Source organism: Mastacembelus armatus, chromosome 22 (genome assembly GCF_900324485.2).
Source record: "Mastacembelus armatus chromosome 22, fMasArm1.2, whole genome shotgun sequence".
Classification (NCBI taxonomy): domain Eukaryota; kingdom Metazoa; phylum Chordata; class Actinopteri; order Synbranchiformes; family Mastacembelidae; genus Mastacembelus; species Mastacembelus armatus.
The window spans coordinates 7,667,257-7,690,790 of NC_046654.1; the positions used below are offsets into that span (position 1 = coordinate 7,667,257).

Genomic DNA, 23,534 nt, shown 5'->3' on the forward strand with positions numbered 1-23,534 from the left:
ATAGAAAACACTGAATATTGTACAGTGACTAAAGAGTTTCCCTCTGTGACTGAAAGATGATAATGGCTTCGTATAAATGGTTGATGACTGAATAATTACCAGATTGTGTGCTCTTCAAAATCAGATGCAAGTATACAAGTAGAATATAAAATTTATTGCAATGGCAAAGACACTTTCTGGTGAGAGTCAACTCCTAGTAGCTACACAATGGATGATTATAAGTTTCCTTGTAACAGTTTTCCTAGAAATCTGAAAAATGTAAACTGCAGCTACATCACTGTCTACATTTTACTTTGTATTCCACTCAAAATGAGAGATACCACGAATTTCACCCATCTGACATCAGTGCAGTGCTTTGGACTATTCTTTGCAAATGTGCAAAACATGGTAGTCACTATGTGGAACTGATTTTTAAAACATTTGGAGCATTATTTTGGAAATCAACTGCAGCTCAACCGTCATGTCTGAAGCTCATTTTACATTCTCCCAAAGGAGACGTGCAGAATCTTCTTTCCTTGTGCTACGTTTTCAGATTCTTTTAAGGTTAAACCTACAACAGAATTACAACGCCTCATTAACAGGGTTTTTAAAAACGCAACCAGTGTGAAATAACATTTACTATACTTTCATAAAATTATAATATCAAATTTCTCTCGTGAAAAACACTCACTAGGTAACAAAAATAAATAAAAGGACATTTGTTCTCTGAATACAGTAAAACTCAGAACTCATCATCACTGACTGAAGCAACTGTATTTGTGTGTTGCTCGCTGGCAGTCTCCATGTTTTTACAGTTTGTGTTGTTAGACACATGAAGTGACACTGACAAACTTCTTCCCAGATCTTCCAGCTCTGTAGATTGTCTCTCGTAACTGGCCTCAACCTGGTCTTGTTGAAATCCTTCGTCACTGGTTTCTGTGGTCTTTTCGTGGTGTTCACTGCTGACTTCTATGCTTGTTATAGTTAAGCCTGTTTGATTTTGATGGGAGTCCTCTTCAATAATACCTGTGTTATTGGTTAAATTCTCATGGAACCAAGGAGAGCCAGTGCACTTCTCCTGAATGTCACCCTCCTCGTTCTTTTCTTCTGTTGTCATTAGTGAAGCTGCCCTTTTAGGAGAAGATAAGGGTGTAAACCCTGATATGGCATCAGTGTAACCAGGTGAATCATATTTAATTAGTGACGCATACGGGAATATGTCATTGTCTTCTTTGGTCTGTGGTATTTGTTTCTCCACTGATTCCAGATGTGGTAGAAGTGTATCAAACAGATCATCCTCCTTATTTTCAGGTTCTGTGCTGGAGTTGGATATGCTGATTGGCTCCTCAAAATCTTTACGCAGCACTTCCAGAAGGTGGCGCATTTTACCCTAAATACCAGCAGTGCAATCACACGAATGAGAGGAGTTCAAAAGGTCTAAATGTTTTTTGCTCAAAATATTTGGCATTCAGCATTAAGTTATATACTCACCTCATCAAGCTGATGCCGATTCATGTCAATATGCCGCATTATCACCCGGTCTAGGACCCTTGCAGAGGAAATAGGCACTTAGTAATTACACATAGTAATTACTCAGGAAATAGTAACAAGCTTCAGCCATTGTTAACCTTACTCCATTATGAGATACATGCTATGACTATCAAGCAGCACAGAAATGTCAACAAACCTGTCAGAAATGTGCCCCCTGGACAACATATCCTCTGTTACAGCAGAAATAAATTCGAGGTACATCAATTCTTCTTCCCTATAGAGAATAATTCATTTTCCAGAGAAAACACCATTTTATAGTAAAATTTTGTTAAATTAAAACTCATAAAGCATAACATGTTCAAAAGTCCTGACACATATAGAAAGACTTTTATACAATCTCATTTAAAAGCTATATGGGTACTAAACATTATTAAAGGAAACATACTCTGCAGACACACTCTTCATAATGGGAGATGTTCCGCCATCAGGTGAAAGACTAGAAGAGGAGACTTACATTTTTTAGAACTTTACACAGAAAACAAACAAGGCAAACCTTAAAGAAAAAATATAACATACTATTTACACTTCACATTTTTACCTGGATGAGGAATCAAAGAGATAATGGTCTCTGCTCTTGTTAGCTTGACTTCGTTGTCTAGATGGTGAAAAATATGTGTCATTGAACTCATTCTCAGACCAGTCAGGCTCTTTGTTAAATCCCTGTAAAACAAAAAACACTTTAAAGTGAGAAGGTATATTCAAATTGTTTTCATGATCAAATACATACTGTATAAATAGGGCTGGAAATATTTCACTTTCATTTTGTTATTTATGGTTTCGGGGTTAGGGTTACAACAAATAGCTCGATACTACTAGACCTGAGGTACAAAGAGGCAACGCAGGCAACTTGAAGACACTGCTGTAATGATTCAAAAATATATGAACAATCAGATTTAAACCTTAAAATTACCTGAAATGGATCCTCAAACTCCTGTGTGCATTCCTTGCGGTTTGTGCTGCAGAAGAGAATTCAAGACATTGTAAGATACACATGCTGAATTAATTGTTACTGGCTACTGCTATTATCTGAGACTCACTGAGATTTGATGTGTACCTTCTCATGTGGGTGCGGTCCTGAGTAGGCTTCTTTTGAGGTGCTCTATAGTAACGATATTTTGATAGGTATGAACTCTTATCTGATTTCAGGGTTTTAGGGGTGAAAGGTTTGTCTGGGGTAAAGCGCTGTGAGTGTTTCTGAAGCAAGTCTCCGCTGTATGTCTTCTGGACGGGGTCCTGGAAAATCTTGTAGCAACTTTGATCTCCTGATGGTGCCAGCGAACACACAGACTGCTTTCTTTGCAAAACTGCCTCTGGGTTCCTGTACTGTATCTGTGATGCTGGGCGAGCGTGATGAGAATGATTCTGTGTGACTTTACATGATGGATAAACAATGTCCTTCACATGAAAGGATGTGCTGAGCCCTGTGCTGGAGACCACAGAATTTGTCGAGCAGAGGTAAGGGCTGTCATCATACTGCACGGACAATCTACTCTAAAGACAAAAGATGTATTGAATAAGACATGCTGAAAAGGTTTAAATGACAAATAATGTTGGTTTTGCATTTGAAACTTCACATCTGCTTGTAAATGTCCAGTTTTTTCTATCGCACAAGGCTACAAAAACTGTATTTTTGTAATATAAGTTGATAAGACACAAAGAAATACAGAAATACATTGGTGGCTGTGCTTTGATTTCCTACCTGGGCTGAGGAGCAGGAGGCTCTGGTATTCCTCTGTGAGAAAGAGTGGGCTGACTGAGGACGGCCCCCTTTCCTCGCGAGATCCTTTCTGATCTGGTCATTGTCTGTTAACAGATATTTTTAAAAAACTGAATAGGAGGATTACCAAGCATTTCTTACAATGTCATGTGAAACTGTTATAGGTAGTCAAACAGACAGCATGACTTTTACCATGAGAGATGAGTGTGAGTTGCATTTGTGCTAATAAAATTCACTGTCATTGCTAAAGATGAGAAGTGTATTAACTATTCAACAAAATATGCACAGAAATGTAATGTAATGTATCCATCTATTTTTCAACAGAGTTGAAGTGTTTTAAGTAGAATTCTGATTTACTATTTATCATTTGGCTACTTACACTTTACACTATGAATCAGGCTCTTTGGGACTGATGTATCAATAGCAGCTGTGGAAAAAGACAAAAATTAAGACACAAATAATTTTTAATCAAATTATTCTATAATTGGTTTATATGCTTTATATGCGTCTGCATACATTGTAACCGTACATAATAACATAAGTATTCCTGCCATGTGACTCACCTTTAGCTGAGTAAACCTTTTTGTAATGAGACACCATGTGGTCTTTAATGATGGATTGTGTCAACTTGCTAGCAGAGCGAGGGCAGAAAGCTAAAAGTGCAAGACAGAGAGCAACATACAATACACTGTAAAATTAAGCTCTTCCAACTGACTAATACTCCATAGAGCTATTCTAAATGATAATATTTCACATATATTGATACTCACGGCTACTTTTCAAAGTCTGTCCTCTCATACCAGGGAAGGACCCCAGTCCAGATGATACACTACCTAAAATGAACAGATTGATATAGACATATATTTCTAAATTAACATCTGGTGATTTACTATTTTGACATTTTATTTTATTTTAGAATGAAAAAGATATGAATTATATGACCATTATTTAACTGGGTAATAGGATAATGAAAATAATCGCCCAGTCCTTTAATCTGGGTATTTATTTATTTATTTATTTTTACATCTCTGTGCTATCCCAGTATGTCATTACTAGCAGTTGCATAACGTTATAGCTAAATAGCTACAGTAAAATTATTTTTTGAAAATGTAAACAGATAATATTTTGCCATGAATTCAACAGACCAAAATAATCCAACGCAAGGATAACGTTAGCTGGCGTTAACGGAAGCATCGTATTACACGCTAATTTACCGCAATGGCTTTGGATTTTAATTTTAATTCCTGGGAACACGTAATATAAGTAAATGGCTCCTGGTCGTCGAGATAACTTTGAAGCCAGTGCGCGCAGACTAAGCATGAGTTTAACTTTAGTTAGCTGCCCTAAGCACAATTTGAATTGAACTAGCCAAACAGCTAGCTGATGCTAGCAGCGCCCGCATACCTATTCTCGATTCCATGACAATGATAAACTCAGCGTATCCCATTTTCTTCGTAAATATTCCGAGGTAGCGCCGGCGGACCTTGAATGCACCCAGAAACCACAGTGTTTTTAACTGTAAACATTTTAACGCTGTAATATTATCAAATAAAGGAACGGTATCAGACTATTACTAGCTCGTAAGCAGATCAGGGGCGAAGCAACGCTTCCCCGTCGCCATGCTGGTTGCTATGATTGCTTTCGTCATCACGCTCATGCGTAAGGAAGAAGGTACCCCAAGCCATCCACTTGCATACGCAACGAAATGCACCTGTGACTTGACTGGTAAAAGTGACCTGAAATGAAAACATTGCAAAAAAAAAAAAAAAAATGCTCCCCAGAATTCAACTGAATCAAACAGATTTTCATCGTAATGTGTGGTTTTATTGTCTTTATTTATTCAAATGTGGATTAACCTGCTTGTTTTCACAGTAGCTGCAGCACATATAGACAGTAAGGTTAAGATGACAAAAGGACTAACATCCCCTTCAATATTTGTATCTTAACACTGTGATTTCTGGGTGTGGTCATGTGGTATTTTTGGAGCTGCTGGGTGATGTAAGGGGAACCAGTGTAAAGCCCATGAACTGCAGGAAAAGCCAGCCTATATTGTCCTCATCGGTCATAAAACAGTGGCATACTTATTTTGTGCCTCATAATTTAAAAACAGGATCACCCTGTTCTTGCACTGGATTGTATACAAATGTCTTCCTAATAGTCTAGTTACATAAATATTCACACGAGGAAGAGATTTACGTGCTAAAACAACTATGTGGGCCCTGAAAACAGTAATCTATCATGAATGAGAGAGCCTGTATATCTCTGGTCTCTCTCCATTAGATTTCCTTTTCCCTAGAAGACACTGGTAGTTGGGTCACATTTCTCCTACACTGCATGTTGGGGCAAGTGAATGCATCACTGATTGATACAATATCATTCTCAATTATTATAGGTCCTTTTCCCAGTAGGCATTTCTGACATGGTCATTATGGTAGGAAAAGCACAAGTGTTACAAGGCCAGAACTATATAAACCTCAAATGAAATGGCATTTTGTTACTATTATAAAAAGAAGACTAAGAATTTGTTAAATTAAGTTTGTGTCATCCATGTTCCCAAGAGTCCTAAATCCCTACAAGGTGCACCAAGTTTATGAATAACCAGTAGGCTATCTTGTTTATCGCTGCAGCAGCATAATGTCCTATTATCATAAAAATCACACCAGCGCCCTCATTTACTGTAACGTAGAAGAGTGAAAAACTGACCAATGCGGGAAAACAGAGTGTGAGAAATAGAACATCTGATCTGATGAAGTACATATCGCTCATGAGAACGAACACTCAGTCAACAGCATATTGTTTATTCTGTTATGTTCCTTGTATTGTTTCACGGACCTTTTAGCCCCACACATCATTTATCAACAAGGAATTGTGAATGACTTAATAGCAGTGTCACATGCACCATTTCTTGTACAGTGATGTCATCATTAACCACCATGTTTCATTTAGTTTTTCCCCATGGATTTTAAATCCAATTCAAAAAGCAGAAATTCTTGTCAAATGGTCTTGAATGCTATTAGTCGATGTGTTTATATAGAGGAACTAGTTACTGTGGTAGACAAGTGTCTGTTGTGAAAAAGGTCTATTCAGCCACATGGTCAATTACTAAACCTTTTAGTGGTTTTACTCTTTGTTTTTTTATCTTCGTTTTTAGCCACTGCCTTTTAATATGTTTTAACAATCTTTTCCTTGTGATTGTTTTCTCCCACTATTGATTTCATTTTTGTCTTCAACCACTTAGTAGTTCATGAACTGAATGCTGCTATCCATAAATTGGTTGTATTATAATGCACATTACAGCTCGTTTGATTCGGTGCAGTGGAATGCTGAACTAATACAGGATAACTGCAGACGATGTGCAACTTTTAGATGTGTTTTCAAATTACAGGTTTGCTGCTCTTTTCAAATTAACATTTCATCATAGTCCAATTATAAAATATATACATGAAATATCATAAATTACATTTCATCTAATATTATACAGTCATCTTCATTTGATTTAGTAGGCTGATTATGGCTTCTACTTTTATTTTACTTGTGTTTAGCTATTGGGAGTTCATAAATAATGCAGTGTTTCCCAAACATGTGAATGATGTAATCGTAGTCTGCCACTGATTTTGCGTCCATCTCTGACTTGCCGCTCTGCGCCATGTGCTCAGTCGCCGACTGCCAAATGATGGAAGGTTAATCGTCTTTTGGAGGAAAAACATAAAGAGTGAGTATTCATTAACCGATTAGACAAATTAGGTAAAATGTAGCTGCAAATTTCCTCCAGCTAATTACAGTAAAGGCAGGTATAACATAGTGCAGTTTGGGAATGAAAGGGAGGAGCGCATCGTAACCCGTTGTTCTTGCTACCGGCGTAAAGGCGTGCGTAAAGTTACTTGTTTGGACACACTCTGGCTCTTTCTGGACCGGACCGCTGGTGTTTGTGTGTGTGTGTGTGTGTGTGTGTGTGTATGAGATAAAGAGAAAGAGAGAGAGATGGGATGTGGTTTGGTCCTCCGAGTGGTGCGACAGCTCAGTGCAAGGTCTAACACGTATCTCATTCTGTCAGACAAACACCACGCGTCCGAGCGAGGTGGGGAAAAAAGGAGGGTGGGTAGACAATGCGGTTTTACGATGCGCTTATCCTTCCGCACAATATACACCCACATCCACGAAAAGGTGATGTGCCGAAGATGTAAGAGATGAATTCCTCGTGATTCGACTATTTCCCTGCATTTTTTTAACAGTAGCATTGAACAGATTTCGTTGCTTTGTGGCTTAAGAAAAAAAGAAAAGATGAAATTTCCAATAGAAACCCCAAGGAAACAAGTTAACTGGGACCCTGAACAAGGTTGGTAAATGCTGCCTTTTTAATTTGTCTGATAAGTTTAATTATATGTCTTTTAACAATAGCCTGCACTTAATCTCAGCAACATATCAGGGAGATAGCATTAATCGTTAATGCACCCGCATTAATCACCAGCTTCAACAGCTTTACACAATTTCTTATTAGTGATTTGGTTTATTTAATGCGCAGTTTCCTTTTTTTTGCATGTTTCTGTGATGCCTAAGGATCCTCAGGACAAAGGTTGTGGGTAGCCTCCTTCTTTTTTCTCAGCCGTTCTGGAAATCGATCTCCAGCTGCGTCAAGCTGGCAAAAACAACCAGCGTCAAACCGGAAAAGCTGTCGAAATAAAAGCTTTAGCTGTAAAGTTGCCTAAAAAAATAATACCTATATAACTTGTTGCACGAGATGCTACAATCCAACTGTAACATTCAGAGACATGGCACAGGATGAGTTATTACCAAATCTAATTATCGTACGGGGAATATTGCTCCCTAGTTTTACCTAATATGAAGATATTTATTTTACATTTAGTGCCCGAAAATATATATAGAGTAGAGTTTTAATTTGAATTTTGGTTTTATTGTAAGTTGCCTGCCTTAATGTGTTATTCATCCTGCGTTGACGCTTGAGTGTGAGGCTCAGCTGGTCAGTTAAACGCCTGCAACCTGTCTAGAGCCACAGGGAATAGCTGGGCTGTGAGCTTCCCTAAAAATCGCCTTCATGTTTACGCTTAGGCTTAGTTTTGAATTTTGGTCATCGGTAGGCAAATCATTATTTTGCAACACGTGTGCCCCTATAATCTCTACACTGATCTGCTGTTAATAATAATGAATATTTCAGATGTCAAAATTGATTTTCATTGCCGTCTATTAAACCATCCTCATTAACCATATGTTTTCAAACATTTATTCTGTAGTTGAAGTGAGTAAAACCTGTATTATGGAGCTGACCTGGTGAACATGTCCTCTGCTTTGACCAGGCATGTTGAAATCAAAGATGGGCTGAGAGAGAGAATGAGAATCAGATCAGATAAAAAGCACTGCTTTCCACTCAGGCCTTATTTAATTTGCAAAAAATCAATATGAAGTGCGCATTCACTGGTTTAAAAAAGACTTGGGATTAATGCACCCTGTACTTAGAAATGTTATACACAATATATTTTCATAAAAGTTTTGGTTTTGCTTAAAATATACATTACAGAATAATATTGTTTGTTTCTGCCAGTATTGTTAATGTACCAGTAATGTACTGGACCATCACAATAACCTGACCAAAATATAACCTGAGACAGTGTGACAGTCTTCAATGCTGCTTGACCTTTCAGTCTTAATTTTTGAATTCATTTTATCCTCTTAAAATCACAGTCCACTGCCCTTGAAGCAGTTTTCTGTCTTCCTAAGCTTGTGACATCACTTTGCTCTTATTGATTCATTGATTTACTTTGCAAGATTCATGGCTTCTGGATCAGAGCATGAGACACCTTCTGGATGTCCTTGACTCATCGGGGGGGGGGGGGGGGGGGGGTTCGATGTGCCTGTACATTTTGCTTAGCATATGCCATTAATGGTACTATCCCATTAAACAAAAGATTGCCTCTCATAATGAATTAATGTCTTACCTTTGTACCTTCAGAGAATTGCATCATAGTAGACAACAGGCTCCTCCCAGGGATCTCAGGCACTTCATGCTCTCTATTCAAACAGAGGTGGGGGCATCAGGGGTGAAGGCCACAGCTCTGAATCGCTCATACAATGCCTTATATACATTAAAGGAATCTAAATGTGGCTGTGTCCTAGAAGCTGCTTGGCACATGGTTGACCTGCTCCATCACAAATGCATTTAGTGCAAAACCTATTCAGAAACCAATGGCTGAGAGTGACACTTATCGCTCTTTAAGATGACTAGAAAAATAAAACCCTGATTCACAAACAGGGTACCTCAATTTTCACCTCCACCCAGCAATACTGTAAGGATGGTGCATGTGCCTTTTTAACATTTAAAAACTCTTATTTTGCTTTGTTGTGTATATACTGCACATGCATGTCTCCAAACAGTCATTTAATTAATGGTGATAATTCAGCACATTCTTTCTAGATTTTCCATAAATTAAAATCAATTATTGATTTTCTGAGTGTGCCAAAGTGTGCCAAAATCACTGGTATGTTCCTTTAAAGTGTGGGCCTACAGACTGAAGCATTATAATCCAGTAACATCAGATTTTCTGGATTTACAAAGACGTCCCAGTTAAGGCAGTGGCTGTGGATCATGGAGGCTCCATTTCAAACGATTAATTCCTTTTATCTGTGAAACTCAAAACAAGTTGTCAGAATGAAAAGATGCTGAGGAGATGGAGAGTCTTACTCCAGTTCAGCTGTGACACACCTATAAGACGTCATCTTTGCAAAGCCCAAAACCCAGGGATGTGCTTTCCAATGGTACCATGCAGGTTGCAGACTTTCAGTATGTTCCATCTGCATTAACTTGTTGTTGCAAAGCCAAAGAAAGCCTAACGATATGAGACAATACTATAATTTTAGTCCATGCATTCATTTTGAATTCCTTTTTATTGTAATGAATAATAAGCTATTACAGAGCAGGACAAAGGACAGCACTGACTGGAATGACCAATGTGCCTTATCATTGTAAGCGTATAAAGCCTTAGCAACTGCCTAGAAAATAACATCTCTCTAACATTTCTCTTTACTGAATTTGTCATCACATTTTTCATTCCCATTCTGAACCAGTGTTTACTCCAACTTTATTTGCCTACAAGCATCACAATCGATTTCACAAGATAAAGGTAAACAAAGCATAAACCGTATTAATCCAGTCTTTTCTTTCCTCTCACTCCTAGTGGCTGTCCAGACCAACTTGGTCCCTCCCAAAAAGGTCCAGCCTGGCATGGCGAAGTCGAGTCTGGTCCAGGCCAGTGTTGCCACCATGCAGAACCCAATGGGCTGTGACCCTAAGACAAATGGACACTGTCCATTGCCACGCCTATCCATCTCCTCCCGCTCTGCCAGCGTGGTGGCCAGCATGGACACCAGCTGTGATGGCTCAGCCTCAGCACTACACTCTGTAATGAAGTGGAAGACGGTGCTTGCGGTGTTCATCGTGGTTGTTCTCTACCTGGTTTGTGGAGGTTTGGCATTCAGGGCCCTGGAGAAGCCATTTGAGAGCATCCAAAAGACCAGCATCACCCTGGAGAAGGCGTCTTTCCTGGACAGACACCCCTGTGTTACTCCTGATGAGCTGGAGGCACTCATTAAGGTGAGTGCTTGCAAATGGAGATGAGATTTTAAAGTTTTATATATAAAATCAGAATTGTTGTTCATTTTTTGTTTTCTACTTCCAGCTGCTCAGTTAGCTTTAAAATAGAACAGTGTGTCAATCAGTTTGATTGGTAGATAAAAGGAGGAAAGTTAGAGGACTGAGCCTTATAGCAGCAGTTTTATAGCTGGTGATTGCTATCAGGCTAATTACAGCTTCTCAGAGTAAGTAATTCTAGTTTCATTAGCTAGTCACATGAGCTTGACAATCTTAGATGCTATTTCCTTTCATGTCTATTGACTGAAGAAAATCCTGTGCACTAAATAAAAATGTATTTAGAACATTCAGAACTTTAAAAAAATATTTTAGTGGACTGCTGGAGCAGTTTAGTCATTGTTGGTGCAGAGAACATGAATATTATCTTTCCAGATATTTTTTCTGTATTTGATCTGATGTTGATTTCTAATCTGACTACTCAGCATCAGATTAGAGTTTTTACAAACTCTGGTATTTGTCGCTAAGACATCATTACCAGCCTTCAGGGCTGAATTATTACCATGATGCAGCTGTATTTAGGTGTGCTAAGCACCTAAATATGTATTCAGGTGGGTGGGTTGGATTTGTCACAGAAGTACACTCTGTTCTGTCTCTAAATTGAAGATAACCATTAGAGATTTCCCAAGTATTTTGTCTTACATTAAACTTAGTCACAGGTTTTTCAATAAACGTATGCTGTCATAGCTCTTGTAATGCTAATATAAGCTGTTTAAGTAGCCACTTCATCCTGCTCTGCTGCATCCTGCTGTGTTGACGAGTCAATAAATCAATTATACACAATCTTAAGCACAGTCACAGATGGGTAAAGGTCATGAGCAGACAGATCCATCTTTTAGCAGGAAGCACTGTAATACATTCACTACTACTGATGTAATTCACAATGACACCTCTCCTGTCCTGGTGACTACACTGTATAGTATATGCAGTTACATAACAGTACATAGAAGTAATCTGGGCAAATAACTGTCTATTATTCAATAGAAAATGAGGTTACAATAGCCTAGTTGGTTGTTTTGAGATAGATAATAGAATAGAGTCAATAATATATGTATTGGTACCATATGGACTTCCAGAGTAAGGCTTTAACAACACCCACACAGTTTAAATAAGGAAACTAGCTCATAACAGCACAGTTATCTTTATGGTATTGAAACATTTGAAGCCATGTTTTCAGTGTTTTTTATGTAAAACAAAAATGTGTATCACATATTTTTTTATTTTGACAAAACATTTAGTTAAACATATGAATTTGAAATACCCAGGTTTCTCAACATAATCACACAATATTTGAGACACCACCAATGAATCTTTTATTCTCACTCAGTACATGTGAACTGGACCAGAAATCAAGCAGAATATGAGTTAAGTGCATTTTACTGTGTCTCTTTTTAGCGACACAAACTGTTTTCTCCTTATAAATCTTAATTTATGGTTTATAATTTAAGGTCACTTCATCAAACTGACACATACAACTAGAAATGGGATTGGAAAATGATTTGAGTTGGCTGTGTGGAAACTTTAATTTGTGAGGGAGTGCAGTCAAACCTTCCTTTAGACAGACTTTACAGATGACCATTTGCTATTTTTCCTTGTAAGAGTTTGTAACACAAGGTCCAAATAGCAAATTGTGAAACAAAACTACCTAATTAGCCTTATTTCAAAGACATCATATGGAAATTCAATTGATCTTGCAAAATAGCAATGCAAATAGTGTATATATTTTTAGCAAAATTATAGCCTCTGATAGAGATCTTAAAAATGCAAGAAGAACCCTTTTAGGATAAAATTGCTTTCCATGTTTTTCTCATTCAGTCTGAGAATTGGAAAGACAAGATTCACATTATCTCCACAGTGGTTTCCTCTGATTGTCTAAACTTTAAATAACCCCTTGTAGACAACCACCACATGACATTTGATGTGTTCCACTTTCCACTAGAATGTCTGCATTTAAGTTTAGCCTCTTCAACACTGCTCCGGTGAATACTGGACTGCCTAACTCTCTGTTTCCTTCCCACACCCACCAATGCTCATTTATTCTTTGACATAGAACCATCCTTTCTTCTCCTCTCTGTCGGTGCTCAACCTTTGAGCCACAAAAGCACTATCATGACTTTGCAAAAAAATCAATGGCAGTATTTCCTGAGGAGAAGCGTGGAAATAAAAACCTTTGGTGTGGTGTGCCTGGGGCTGCAGGAAATCAATTATTCATTGCAGTAGCCAGCAGTCACACACCTCCTACCGTTCGAAGCAGCAACATCAGGAGCAGCAGCTGAATCACAGACTGTCTACTGGACAAATGATCAGCTTCCGATACATGAGATTACATATGGCAGAGCGCTTTGCAAAGGAATGAAAAGTATGGAACCTGTTATGACAAATTTGATGTATTTGAAGAATACTTTGACAAATTGTGAAAATGCTTTGCTGCAGCAGGGAGTTAGATAAGAAGATCAATACCACTCTCATGTCTATATATTAAAGAGAAACCTATTTCCATTTGCATAACTCGGCATAAAGGAAACAGGGAAAACAGCTAGCCCAGCTCTGTTTGTGGATAACAAAATCCACCTACTGGCATCGCTAAAATTTGCAAATGAATGCAGCTACATATCTTATTTGTTTTGTTTTCACAGCAACTGAAGTTTAGATGTAATTATAAGTCAGACTATTTCTTGTCTGTGTTTTAACCTTCTAAAACCACATCTAATATACTTACACTTCGGTTTTTAAAGGGATTAAAGGGATGGCTTTAGCTTTAGAGTTTCTGGTAGATGGATGTTGTTACTTTTGGCAAAGCCAGACAACCTGTTTCCTTCTGTTTCCAGGCTTGATGCTAACCATGAGCTAACAGCTGCTTTATTTATATTTACCATACAGGTTTTGACAGTGATATCAAGTTTCTCAGATAACTCCCATCATGAAAGTCAGCTGGGGAGAGTAAATAAGAAGTAAACAAAGTGAATATGTCTTTCACTAAATACTGAACAATTAACTTAACTCACTCTGCTGGGTTAAGATTGTACTTCAAAGCTAAGTGAAACAATGAATATCAAGCCATGTGGGAAGCTCAAGCTGACAGATAATTTTTTCTGCTGTCTCAAGAAGTGGCCTTGAGGACCTGCTGCTTCACAAGTCCACCATCCAAGAGTCTATGTGATCCTTCAACATGTTCTGTTATTGCTCTTTTAAGCCTGTCACTCAGCTGAAGATCCATCGTTGGGGACACAGCAGTGATGACTCACTGTTGGCAAACTGTTTGGCAGAGGCATTGGAGGAAAAATAGCAACCTTAGGAGACATGCATGTGTGTGCGTGCAAGGAGACGATATATTAGGAATGATAACTTTAGGGAACTAAAGTTTTGCTTCACAGCATGTGTTGCTTAACGTGTGTGTGGGGGTCCGTGCGCTTCCGCTGATTTCTTCCTGCTTTTTTTTTCAGTATCTGTGATGGCAACATACCCACTGTGCCCCCACAAAAACAGCAGACCTAATTGGTTTCGCCAGCGCCACTGGGATGACTCACACTCGCACAATGTGAAGCCGCACTGTTATTGACACCAGTCAAGCCTCGTTTATTGATGAGTCACAAATAAACTTTCATACACAATGACCTATCTATTGAAAACCACGTCAGGAATTTTTAATAGCACAAATGCATTGAATGCAAATGCTTTTTTTTTTAAAAAAGACAACCAAATACTATAGAGATGATTATTTTAAAACAGAAGACGAAATTAAGCTCCTTTATCTAAATGGTCAGGATTCAACTCCTCAGGCGTTTTCACAATGTGCACTAATAATTGAAAACACTAAGACGGTTGACAAAAAATGTAGTTTTGTAGTTGTAGTTGTTTTTAACATTTCCAAAAAACAAGATAGTATATATGCAATCCTGGATTGTAAAGTAGTGCATTTTCTTTGTACTGTACTTGTGTATAATTCTGAGGTACTTGTAGACACTGATTGTGAAAGTACTGCAGAGGTGAGTGCTTGGCTCTGTATTACACTGAGGGTTGGTAAAGGAGAGGGGTGAGGCTCCATGCTGGCTGGATAACTGTTGTTACCTAGCGTGACACACTCAGAGGATTAAAGATCTGCAGTGAGTTAGCTTCCTCTTTAATGATCCTGCAGTGCAGAATATAAAAACACATTAGCTAAGAGCGCATCATGAGCACTATTGGTGGTGATTGTATGTCTGTATAACAGTTGTGCGCTGCTTCTTCTGTGTAGCCTAAATAGAAGGGAGAGTGTTGTGTGAAACAAAACATCATTTGTTGACTTAATCAACATCCTGCAACACAAATGAAAATCATCATGCCTCAAAAGTGCAGATGCAAAAGCAGGATTTCTCCGACCATGAACTTGGCTGTGAAAAAAGGCAAGAGACAAAAATAGACCCTTTCATAAAATATTCAGATACATTGTGAGGCTATTTGTAACTCTCCCTTGACTCTAGAATTAGGTTATTTGGGGTTTATTGTATAATTACTGCTCTGATACTGGCCATATGAAGTAACAATGTCTGCTAAAACCTATGAATTAGCATTAGTGTAATTGACTAATTTTAGAAAAATCTGTCTCATTAAGGCTGCTGAGGTAATCACATGCAAGATATGAGTAGGCATGTGCAGCGATGCGTGCTAAAGTGGTCCTCCATCTCTTACTGAAATGTATGTCACGAGAGTTGATACATGTTTTATTATATGGACTTGCATCTCAGTAACAGCTTGCGTGGACGCTTTGGGGGTTGCTCTGAATGAAGAAACTGTACAGGATATACCATAAGGAATGGCGGAAAATGGACTGGAGCAATTTCTTACCAAAGGCATGCCTCACAATAATGTTCATGTCAGCAAAAGCAATGTTTATTTGAGCCCAAAGGCAAAATTTCAAGAAGAAGAAGAAAAAAAAAGATTTTCTCATAAACTGCACATAAACAGGCAGTTTAGGAAAAAAGATTGTAGATTAGGTTTTCGTGGTTACATAATGGAGCATAGAAAGAGAGATCAATGGGAATAATGACCCAATAAATGCAGAATATTGTGGCTTAATGTTTTCCCAACAGAAGACAAACTGGGGATAAAGAAAAGCTGAGGGACTAAGAAAAAAAGGCTGACACTGAAGAAAAAGGAGATAAAAGTCTTATCGCTGCACATGCCAGTTCAGGCAGTGTGAACAAAACATGCAAATTGGGTAGAGTGGGGAAACAGCTTCATCTGAAAAGCCAGACACTGACTAATTTGAACAGCACTTGTGCTAAGTTGGCTCATACTAATTATACAGCATATATCCAAAGTATCATAACTAAGTGTTTTCTTGACACAATAATTATTGATTTCTTAGTCAAAAAAATGTATCATACTTGTTTTCAACATTTCAAAAATAAATACTTGTAAAAACTTCTTTTTGGGACATCCAAAAGATGTTAAATGTCTAATTTTCTTTCTTTCAACAAATTTTCAAATTAATCTTATTTACTGGAGAATTTTCCATCTTTAATAAATAAATCAAGGAAAACTACTTGTCATCACAGGTAGATACATATGTCTTGTGATGAGGGGTTGATTAAGATTGTGATATGTATTATCATTATAGAATTCCAACTGAGATACACTAATATTGGACAGATTTAATTAATTAGTAACTCCATCCACTTAGTGCCCTTTCCAGCATTAATGCAGTTTTAAAGAGAAGGGTGTAGAAATCGTTTTCAGCATCATTTCTCATCATCTTGATAGTAAAACTTTCAGGATGATCTAGTGATAGTAACAACAACAACAAACACTGCTTTAACCTCAGTTGCCTCTTGAGTGTTACACAATCAGTGGCACAGGTCACATATGTAGACACAAACACACATAAGAGACATATATACAGAAACACAAACACTAGCAGGAGTTGGGTTAATGTGCTCATTCCCTTCATGCCATGGGGACTTCAGAAATGAAAATGAAAAGCAGGCACGTGTGTTTGTTGTATTGCCATCAGCTGAACTGGCATGCAATCATGACCCTGAATTCCTCTGTTAATGGGGACTGTAACACAATATGTAAGTCAGGTGCTGCAGAGTAATGCCTGTTTTATCATTTAATATTACTTTAAAATTACACGTTTCTTTTATGATCATATCAGCCAGACATCTCTTGATCTTTACGATGTATAAATTATTATTTTTCCAGCATGCCATAGATGCTGTGAGTGCAGGTGTGAGTCCCATTGGAGACACATCCTACAATTCCAGTTACTGGGACCTTGGCAGTGCCTTCTTCTTTGCTGGAACGGTCATCACAACCATAGGTAGGTAATATGTTTCAAATAATCCTAACATTTACATTTCCTGTTGTTAACTGTCAATGTAATTTACATTTTAAGGACCAGTATATCAAAAGGCTTTGCATAATGCTAATTAAATGCCTTCAAATTAAATGTGCCATTTTTCTCATTATCATGCTGAGCTGTGACAACTCATTATTGAGAAAGTGCTGGGAGCACACCTTTTATGTTAACCTTGTCAGCCATTTTGTTTATTATTATACCATGAAAGTTTGGCACAAAACCAACACACTTCTAGTAATTGTTAGAATTTGGGGCTAAGTAAAGCAATTAAGTCAGCATTTCTGAAAAACAACAAAAAGAAGAAGAAATAGAAATAGACCATATTCTGTAGCATGTTAGCATAAGTTAAGATGGAATTAATAAACTTTGCAATTTTGAAATTAGCTTTAACAACTATCACTTTACTAAATTGCTCCAAAATGGTAACAACTATCACAACACAGAGTACAACTTTAATAAATATTCCATTAAACAACACGAGACTCTAAATGCAAATCTGATACATCTGATCTGTACAATGTTGAAGCCTTTTAGATAGGATTTATCCTTTCATATAGTTAAAGGTGTTTTCTCATTACAATTCTCTGTCGATCCTTCCCTTTTAATGCTATCCTCAGGTGAGCTTTACAGATCTCTTTAGTCCAGATAAGGTAGTGCTAAATGATGCAAAGCCCAAGCCCTCTGGAATTTAATATCCATGAAGATTAACATTATCGAGACCACAGACCAGAGACAGTATTAGTTGCATTTAAGAGCCACGCTTTCAACATCAGAGCATTGAAGTTTCTTTTTTCTCTGTTGGCAGCATTTACTGTGCATTCATTTGCTTTGCTTCTGAGATAAAATGTTACAATACAAAAAAGGCATTGAATAAAAAATTATATATACAAATTCTATTCCAACTTTCTCTAATTATTTAAAATTTAAAAAACTTGATTTGAGAAAATTACAAGAACAGAGAGAGCATGGATGAAAGAGAAGTGAAAAAAGACTCATATTCTGGTCACAGCAGGTTCAAATAGGAGGAATTGGGTGGATTATATGATATAATTGTTCTGCATCTTCTGCTCTTCTTTGTTACATCTCTGTCACTGTACGACCAAAATAAATGCAATTTTCTCTAAAGGGAACCTAATTATTGTCTCTGTTGGAGCTTGTTTACATCAGATCCCTGCTCCTGGAACTAAGAACTATTCCTTAGGGGTCTCAATTGATTATATTGCATCAGAAAGTTGGGATTGACGTCTTCTGCTTGTCATCTTATTCTTAATACTCCTACTCTCACTCCTTTGCCCTCTTTTTTCTTATCTCCTCCTGTTTGTCCTTTCATTGTTTCAACAGGTTATGGAAACATAGCTCCAAGCACAGAGGGAGGGAAAATCTTTTGCATCCTTTATGCCATATTTGGCATCCCTCTCTTTGGCTTCTTGTTGGCGGGGATTGGAGACCAACTGGGGACCATCTTTGTGAAAAGTATCTTGAGAGTTGAGAAGATATTCAGGGTGAGTCGCAAGTATCACAATGCATAGTTTTTTATAAATATATTTTTTAGTACAATATCTAATTGAGTGCCATGTATTAGTGCCTTTGAATGTTAATAACATTACCATTAGGTGTTGTCATTGTTAGGTCCTTGTATTATTTCTAATATTGCCCTTTTTTTTCAGCAAAAACACAAACAGATCAGTCAAACTAAGATAAGAGTGACGTCCACCATCTTGTTCATCCTTGCTGGGTGCATTGTCTTTGTTACCATCCCTGCTGTCATCTTCAAACACATCGAGGGCTGGACTACCCTGGAGGCCATTTACTTTGTTGTGATCACTCTCACCACCGTGGGAATAGGAGACTATGTGGCAGGTAGAGCTTTGCAACAGATGGCTGTCTTGTCATGATACTCTACTGTGTAGTCAAACTCTTATCTGTGTTTTTCCTTCCCCATAAGGTGGAAACCGTAGGATCGACTACATGAAGTGGTACAAGCCGCTGGTATGGTTCTGGATCTTGGTGGGTTTGGCATACTTTGCAGCAGTCCTTAGCATGATTGGAGACTGGCTGCGAGTGCTGTCAAAAAAGACCAAAGAGGAGGTGAGGTTCATTCAGTTAAACTGCTTCATATTAAATTAGGGAGGTAGAAAATAATGCAGGCATTCAACCGCTACTCCTTTTCTCTGTTTTTTTTTTTTTTTTTTTTTTTTTGGGGGGGTATTAATTGCTGTTTAAAGGCTCTGTATCAGGAGGGCAGTGCCATAAGATGCAGATGCAGATTGTAGCACGTTCTCTCCTAATCCTTTTTTGATTGCACTGTTGTCACAGGTTGGGGAGTTTAAAGCTCATGCAGCTGAATGGAAGGCAAATGTAAGAGCTGAGTTTCGAGAAACGCGACGGCGTCTGAGTGTTGAGATCCATGACAAGCTCCAGCGGGCCGCCACCATCCGCAGCATGGAACGCCGTCAGCTTGGCCTGGAGCAGCGAGCTCACTCCCTGGACATGCTGTCTCCAGAGAAGCGGGCCATGTTCGCCAGTCTGGATGCTGGCCGTTTCAAGACTTCCTCCCAGGAGAGCATCGACACCAAGCTAAACAACCTGAGGCTGAAGGGGGCTTGTGAGCCGTACGACCCTCAGGGGAGTGAGCAAACACAACAGACAGCGTCTTCTTCAGAGGAGAACCTTTTCAACTTGCGTTTTGGATCCCTCACCAAGCTGGCCAGACGCAACAAGAACCGTGAGCTGCGGAGAAACATTCCTGAAGATGTGCGACGGGCGAGTGTAGGCATCAACAACAGCAGCGCCATGATGGGGGAGGAGAGGACGGAAGAAGAAGAGGATGGGGAGGCAGATGAGGAAAATGGAGAGAGGAAAGAGGGAAACACTAGTCTGACAAACCTGTCACAGTATGTGGTGGATCGCACCAGGTTGAATGGCTTCATACAAGCAGAGGCCAAAGACAAAGAAAGCAATTAGCTATCAAATGGAAGAGCACAGACAAGCAGAAAGTGTAGAGTCTAGAGACAGAGGGAGTGAAAGATACTCAGAGTCAGAACAAGAGTGCAGAGGCCTTTTAAAGTGTCAAGAAATGTGCCTTCTGTTTCCTATGCTTAGATTGGAACTGCTCCCAGGAAATTTGATCATCGTGCCATAGCCATGGGAAGAAAACGAGTTGCCAAAAATGAATAAAACTGAGGAGAGAGAGTATGTTATAGATAAAATACCTCATTACAAACACTGTTGTACAATGGGTGATATAAGAACTTTTCACTGGAACTGACTTTCCAGCTCTGTTGTATTTCAGCTCTTGCTCTCTGCTCCTATGATACATTTGGTAAACAAGCATCTGTTCATGGTGAATCTTAGTTTTTAACAATGTGGGCAGGACATGCAGAGAACCTGACTGGTATCATCCATCTTCAGAAACATTATCTCTTCTACTCTGTCGTCTCATGCTGCGGGGACTGTTTTTTGGTTCAGCAGTCTGCTATATAACCACTTCAAAACTTCAAATTGTAATGAATGGACATTGGGACATTGTGTTTCTGCTGGATCGCTAGACAATACAAGCATTTACCAAGCTGACATATACAGCTCAAAAAAAAAAAAAATTCATTTTGATTGTGCATGGTTATTCAAACAGAACCATAGGCAACCATCAACCAACTTGACAGCTTGGAGTTTTACAATAATATTGTGCATTCATTCATATTTAGCTTCAGTAATGATTGCCACCAGTCTTGTTTAAAAATAAAGTGACTAAACACTGAGATGGAATCCACCAGACAAAAGACACAATCACCTCTGGCCATGAGATTGTCAGCAACGTTTTGAACTTTATTATTTTCATTCATTCATCTTATCACTTATCTCTTGTTACTATTTAAATTACTTTTTAAAAGACTGAATGTGATGCGATTGTTTTTGTATTCACCAAGCATGTTCGCATCTGTGTTTACTCCTTTTTATATCAGCCGAACATTTCAACGGTATTTCCAACTCAAATGTATAATATGACCTAAACATACATGTTTCTTTTTTTTTGTGTTTCTTAGTGAAACACGTCCTGTAGTTCTCACTCACTGAAACGTTTGACACATGACGGCTTCATTAGCATTTTACAAACACGTACGGACACTACTGCCCACATTCAATTCTATAGAACTATTAAATGTATCACTGGAGTGCATTGCATGCATTTCTAAAAGTGACTTACACACATGCTGGTTGTACTTGTAACCTGTTTATCTGATATGAATAGCATTGATCTTTCCATGACCATGGCCTGTGACAAGTTGAACAACTATTTGTTGTGTACAGTTTATTTTATGACCAGATCACATTAAATGTAGTGAGTGCCTTTTTCCAGATAATAAACTCAAGAAAATACATTTAAGAGGTGGTAATTGCTGTATTAATAACAGCATGAGTATATTAGTAGTGTCACTAGTAGTATTGATTTATATATTATATTTCATTACTTTCCAATAAACCGATATTCTTTGGCATTTTATGGCATTACAGCAAATACAGTAAATGTAACCATTAATAGGCTGCAGTATGCTAGCAGTAGATCTAAAAAACACCCTGGGAATCACTATAAAAACAAAGCTAAGTCCCACAGCACCACACAGTTCTCTCAAATGAATTTGTTCAAACACGCTATGCCAACCAAACACTGCTTCTCTGCAAGTCACACTTATCTCTGCTTTTTTTCCAGCCCTGTTTAGCCATTTTAAAAATATACATTACCAGTATGAATTTCCCTTGATGCACCTTTTGGGTAATTAAATGACAGAATTCATTATTATGTTAGTGACTCCAAGCGTGCTGCTGGATGCCGGAGCTCAAGGGCTCCATCTGTGCATGTCCTGCTTGGAGCTCTTGGTCACATGTGTCAAAGTCTATATGGCACCTAGGAAACGACCCAGCTGACAGTTCCACAAAAGAAAATTAATCAAGGAGGCACGTCAGTGTAAGGAGAGCTATAAATTGCATGTAAGGGAGAAGACTGAGCCTGTGTGTGATCAAATGTTTTGTGGAGCTTTCCTTCAAGGTGGAAGTGACCGCAACCTGCTCCGTCCTTCTCCTCCCTGTTTTATCTGTCTCTCACTATGTTTTTGTCCCTTTATCGCTGCACCTCTCTCACAAATGATAAATCAGCTAAGTTTTTCAAATAAATTTTAGATCAATGGGAGTGTTGTTTATTAGTCTATTAGCTCACGTCTCCCGAGTGAAGGTTATATATATTTAATATTCCTTTATATTCATAAACTAATTTTGCATCTACAGCCACAGTAGATTGGTTGGCCGACATGGTATCATTATTGTGAGACTTACTGGGTCACAGTAAACATGTATCAGTACTGAACCACACATTTATTAATTATGTTCTTTTACTACCAGCAGGAGGGTGAAAGCTATCTGTGATGGGTGGCTACTCACATCTGGCTGCAGCAAATGGCGTCCTTTTATCTCACAATCACATCACTTGATGGCTGTTAAACAGATGTGTGATCATGCCATAATACTTATGGCTCTTAACCACTGGCATTACACTGCAGTATATAACAATGTCACGTTGCCATATTTTGTTAATCAAAAGCTTGAAAGCGACCTTAAACTACATCTGTCTCATTAGGTGGTGAAGGGCATGAACAACACACAATTCCTGCTGCGACCAGATCAAGTATAGAGGGATTGTAACAGTGAAACCTGCTCACTTTCAGTTCCCTTTAAACATGTTCAAAATGGCCATGAATCAACCAGGAGAAAGGGCATTTTGCACAGTGTCTCAGTTTGTGCATCTACAGTCATGAAGAAATCTCAGGCTATTCTGCACCCAAACCTGCACTTCAGACAGAAATCGGAATTGGCTCCATCTTATTAGTATAACAAAGATCACTAATCATTTCTCCTGTACAGACTTTCACTGAAGAACTCTGACATATAAAGAAGTGCGACATCCTGAGGCTGTGGGTGGGACTGACCTTGTGTTCTTACCCAAACTTACAGTTAAACAAGTATTTTTGTTGTTTTAGGGCAACAGCAAAAACCACAAATGCCTTAAATAATGAAGGATACAAGAAAGAGAAGGAGACAGCACTGAAGCTGCATGATAGGAGGCCTAATGGACATATGCAGCTGATCCTGGGCCAATAAGCTAATGTAATGTAATGTATGGCAACAATCCCATAATTTCAGCAATACTTTTAGTGCCATCACAGTTTCACCCTGTGAATTCTGGTCAGATGTAAGAGAACAAATCCCAGACCTTAAACCTGCCACTGAAATGATACTTC

At 38.4% G+C, this 23,534-nt stretch overlaps 2 protein-coding genes across 3 annotated transcripts; one reads left to right on the forward strand and one right to left on the reverse strand.

Annotated features, from left to right (window-relative positions):
- Nucleotides 1-194: 194 nt before the first annotated feature.
- Nucleotides 195-4,943, reverse strand: spata7 (spermatogenesis associated 7). 2 transcript variants are annotated; one of them, XM_026303404.1, is made up of 12 exons: nt 4,652-4,942; nt 4,018-4,080; nt 3,811-3,900; nt 3,627-3,674; nt 3,230-3,333; nt 2,585-3,021; nt 2,441-2,486; nt 2,069-2,190; nt 1,916-1,966; nt 1,667-1,744; nt 1,471-1,528; nt 197-1,369 (listed from the first exon to the last, which is right to left on the reverse strand). In XM_026303404.1, the coding sequence occupies exons 1-12, from the start codon at nt 4,692-4,694 to the stop codon at nt 722-724; spliced, it is 1,788 nt and encodes a 595-aa protein (XP_026159189.1). In that variant the 5' UTR covers nt 4,695-4,942; the 3' UTR covers nt 197-721. The 2 variants fall into 2 exon arrangements, with proteins under 2 accessions (XP_026159198.1, XP_026159189.1); XM_026303413.1 differs by lacking the exon at nt 1,916-1,966 and having other exon boundaries at nt 195-1,369; nt 4,652-4,943.
- Nucleotides 4,944-7,528: 2,585 nt separating this feature from the next.
- Nucleotides 7,529-20,208, forward strand: kcnk10b (potassium channel, subfamily K, member 10b). The gene is made up of 7 exons (XM_026306490.1): nt 7,529-7,583; nt 10,435-10,850; nt 17,088-17,205; nt 18,586-18,746; nt 18,912-19,104; nt 19,190-19,332; nt 19,561-20,208. Exons 1-7 carry the CDS (start codon nt 7,529-7,531, stop codon nt 20,206-20,208), a joined length of 1,734 nt encoding a protein of 577 aa, XP_026162275.1.
- The last annotated feature ends 3,326 nt before the right edge of the window (nt 20,209-23,534 follow it).

What these genes read in the sequence shown, in the direction of transcription:
- spata7 (XM_026303404.1), bottom strand. Translation starts at nt 4,694, where the DNA reads ATGGGATACGCTGAGTTTATCATTGTCATGGAATCGAGAATAG. An exon ending in AGTTTGAGGATCCATTTCAG is followed by an intron (nt 2,191 to 2,440) that starts GTAATTTTAAGG and finishes TTTGTTTTACAG; the next exon opens with GGATTTAACAAAGAGCCTGA. An exon ending in ATGAAGAGTGTGTCTGCAGA is followed by an intron (nt 1,745 to 1,915) that starts GTATGTTTCCTT and finishes TATTCTCTATAG; the next exon opens with GGAAGAAGAATTGATGTACC.
- kcnk10b (XM_026306490.1), top strand. Translation starts at nt 7,529, where the DNA reads ATGAAATTTCCAATAGAAACCCCAAGGAAACAAGTTAACTGGGACCCT. An exon ending in AGCTGGAGGCACTCATTAAG is followed by an intron (nt 10,851 to 17,087) that starts GTGAGTGCTTGC and finishes TTATTTTTCCAG; the next exon opens with CATGCCATAGATGCTGTGAG. An exon ending in AACGGTCATCACAACCATAG is followed by an intron (nt 17,206 to 18,585) that starts GTAGGTAATATG and finishes TTGTTTCAACAG; the next exon opens with GTTATGGAAACATAGCTCCA.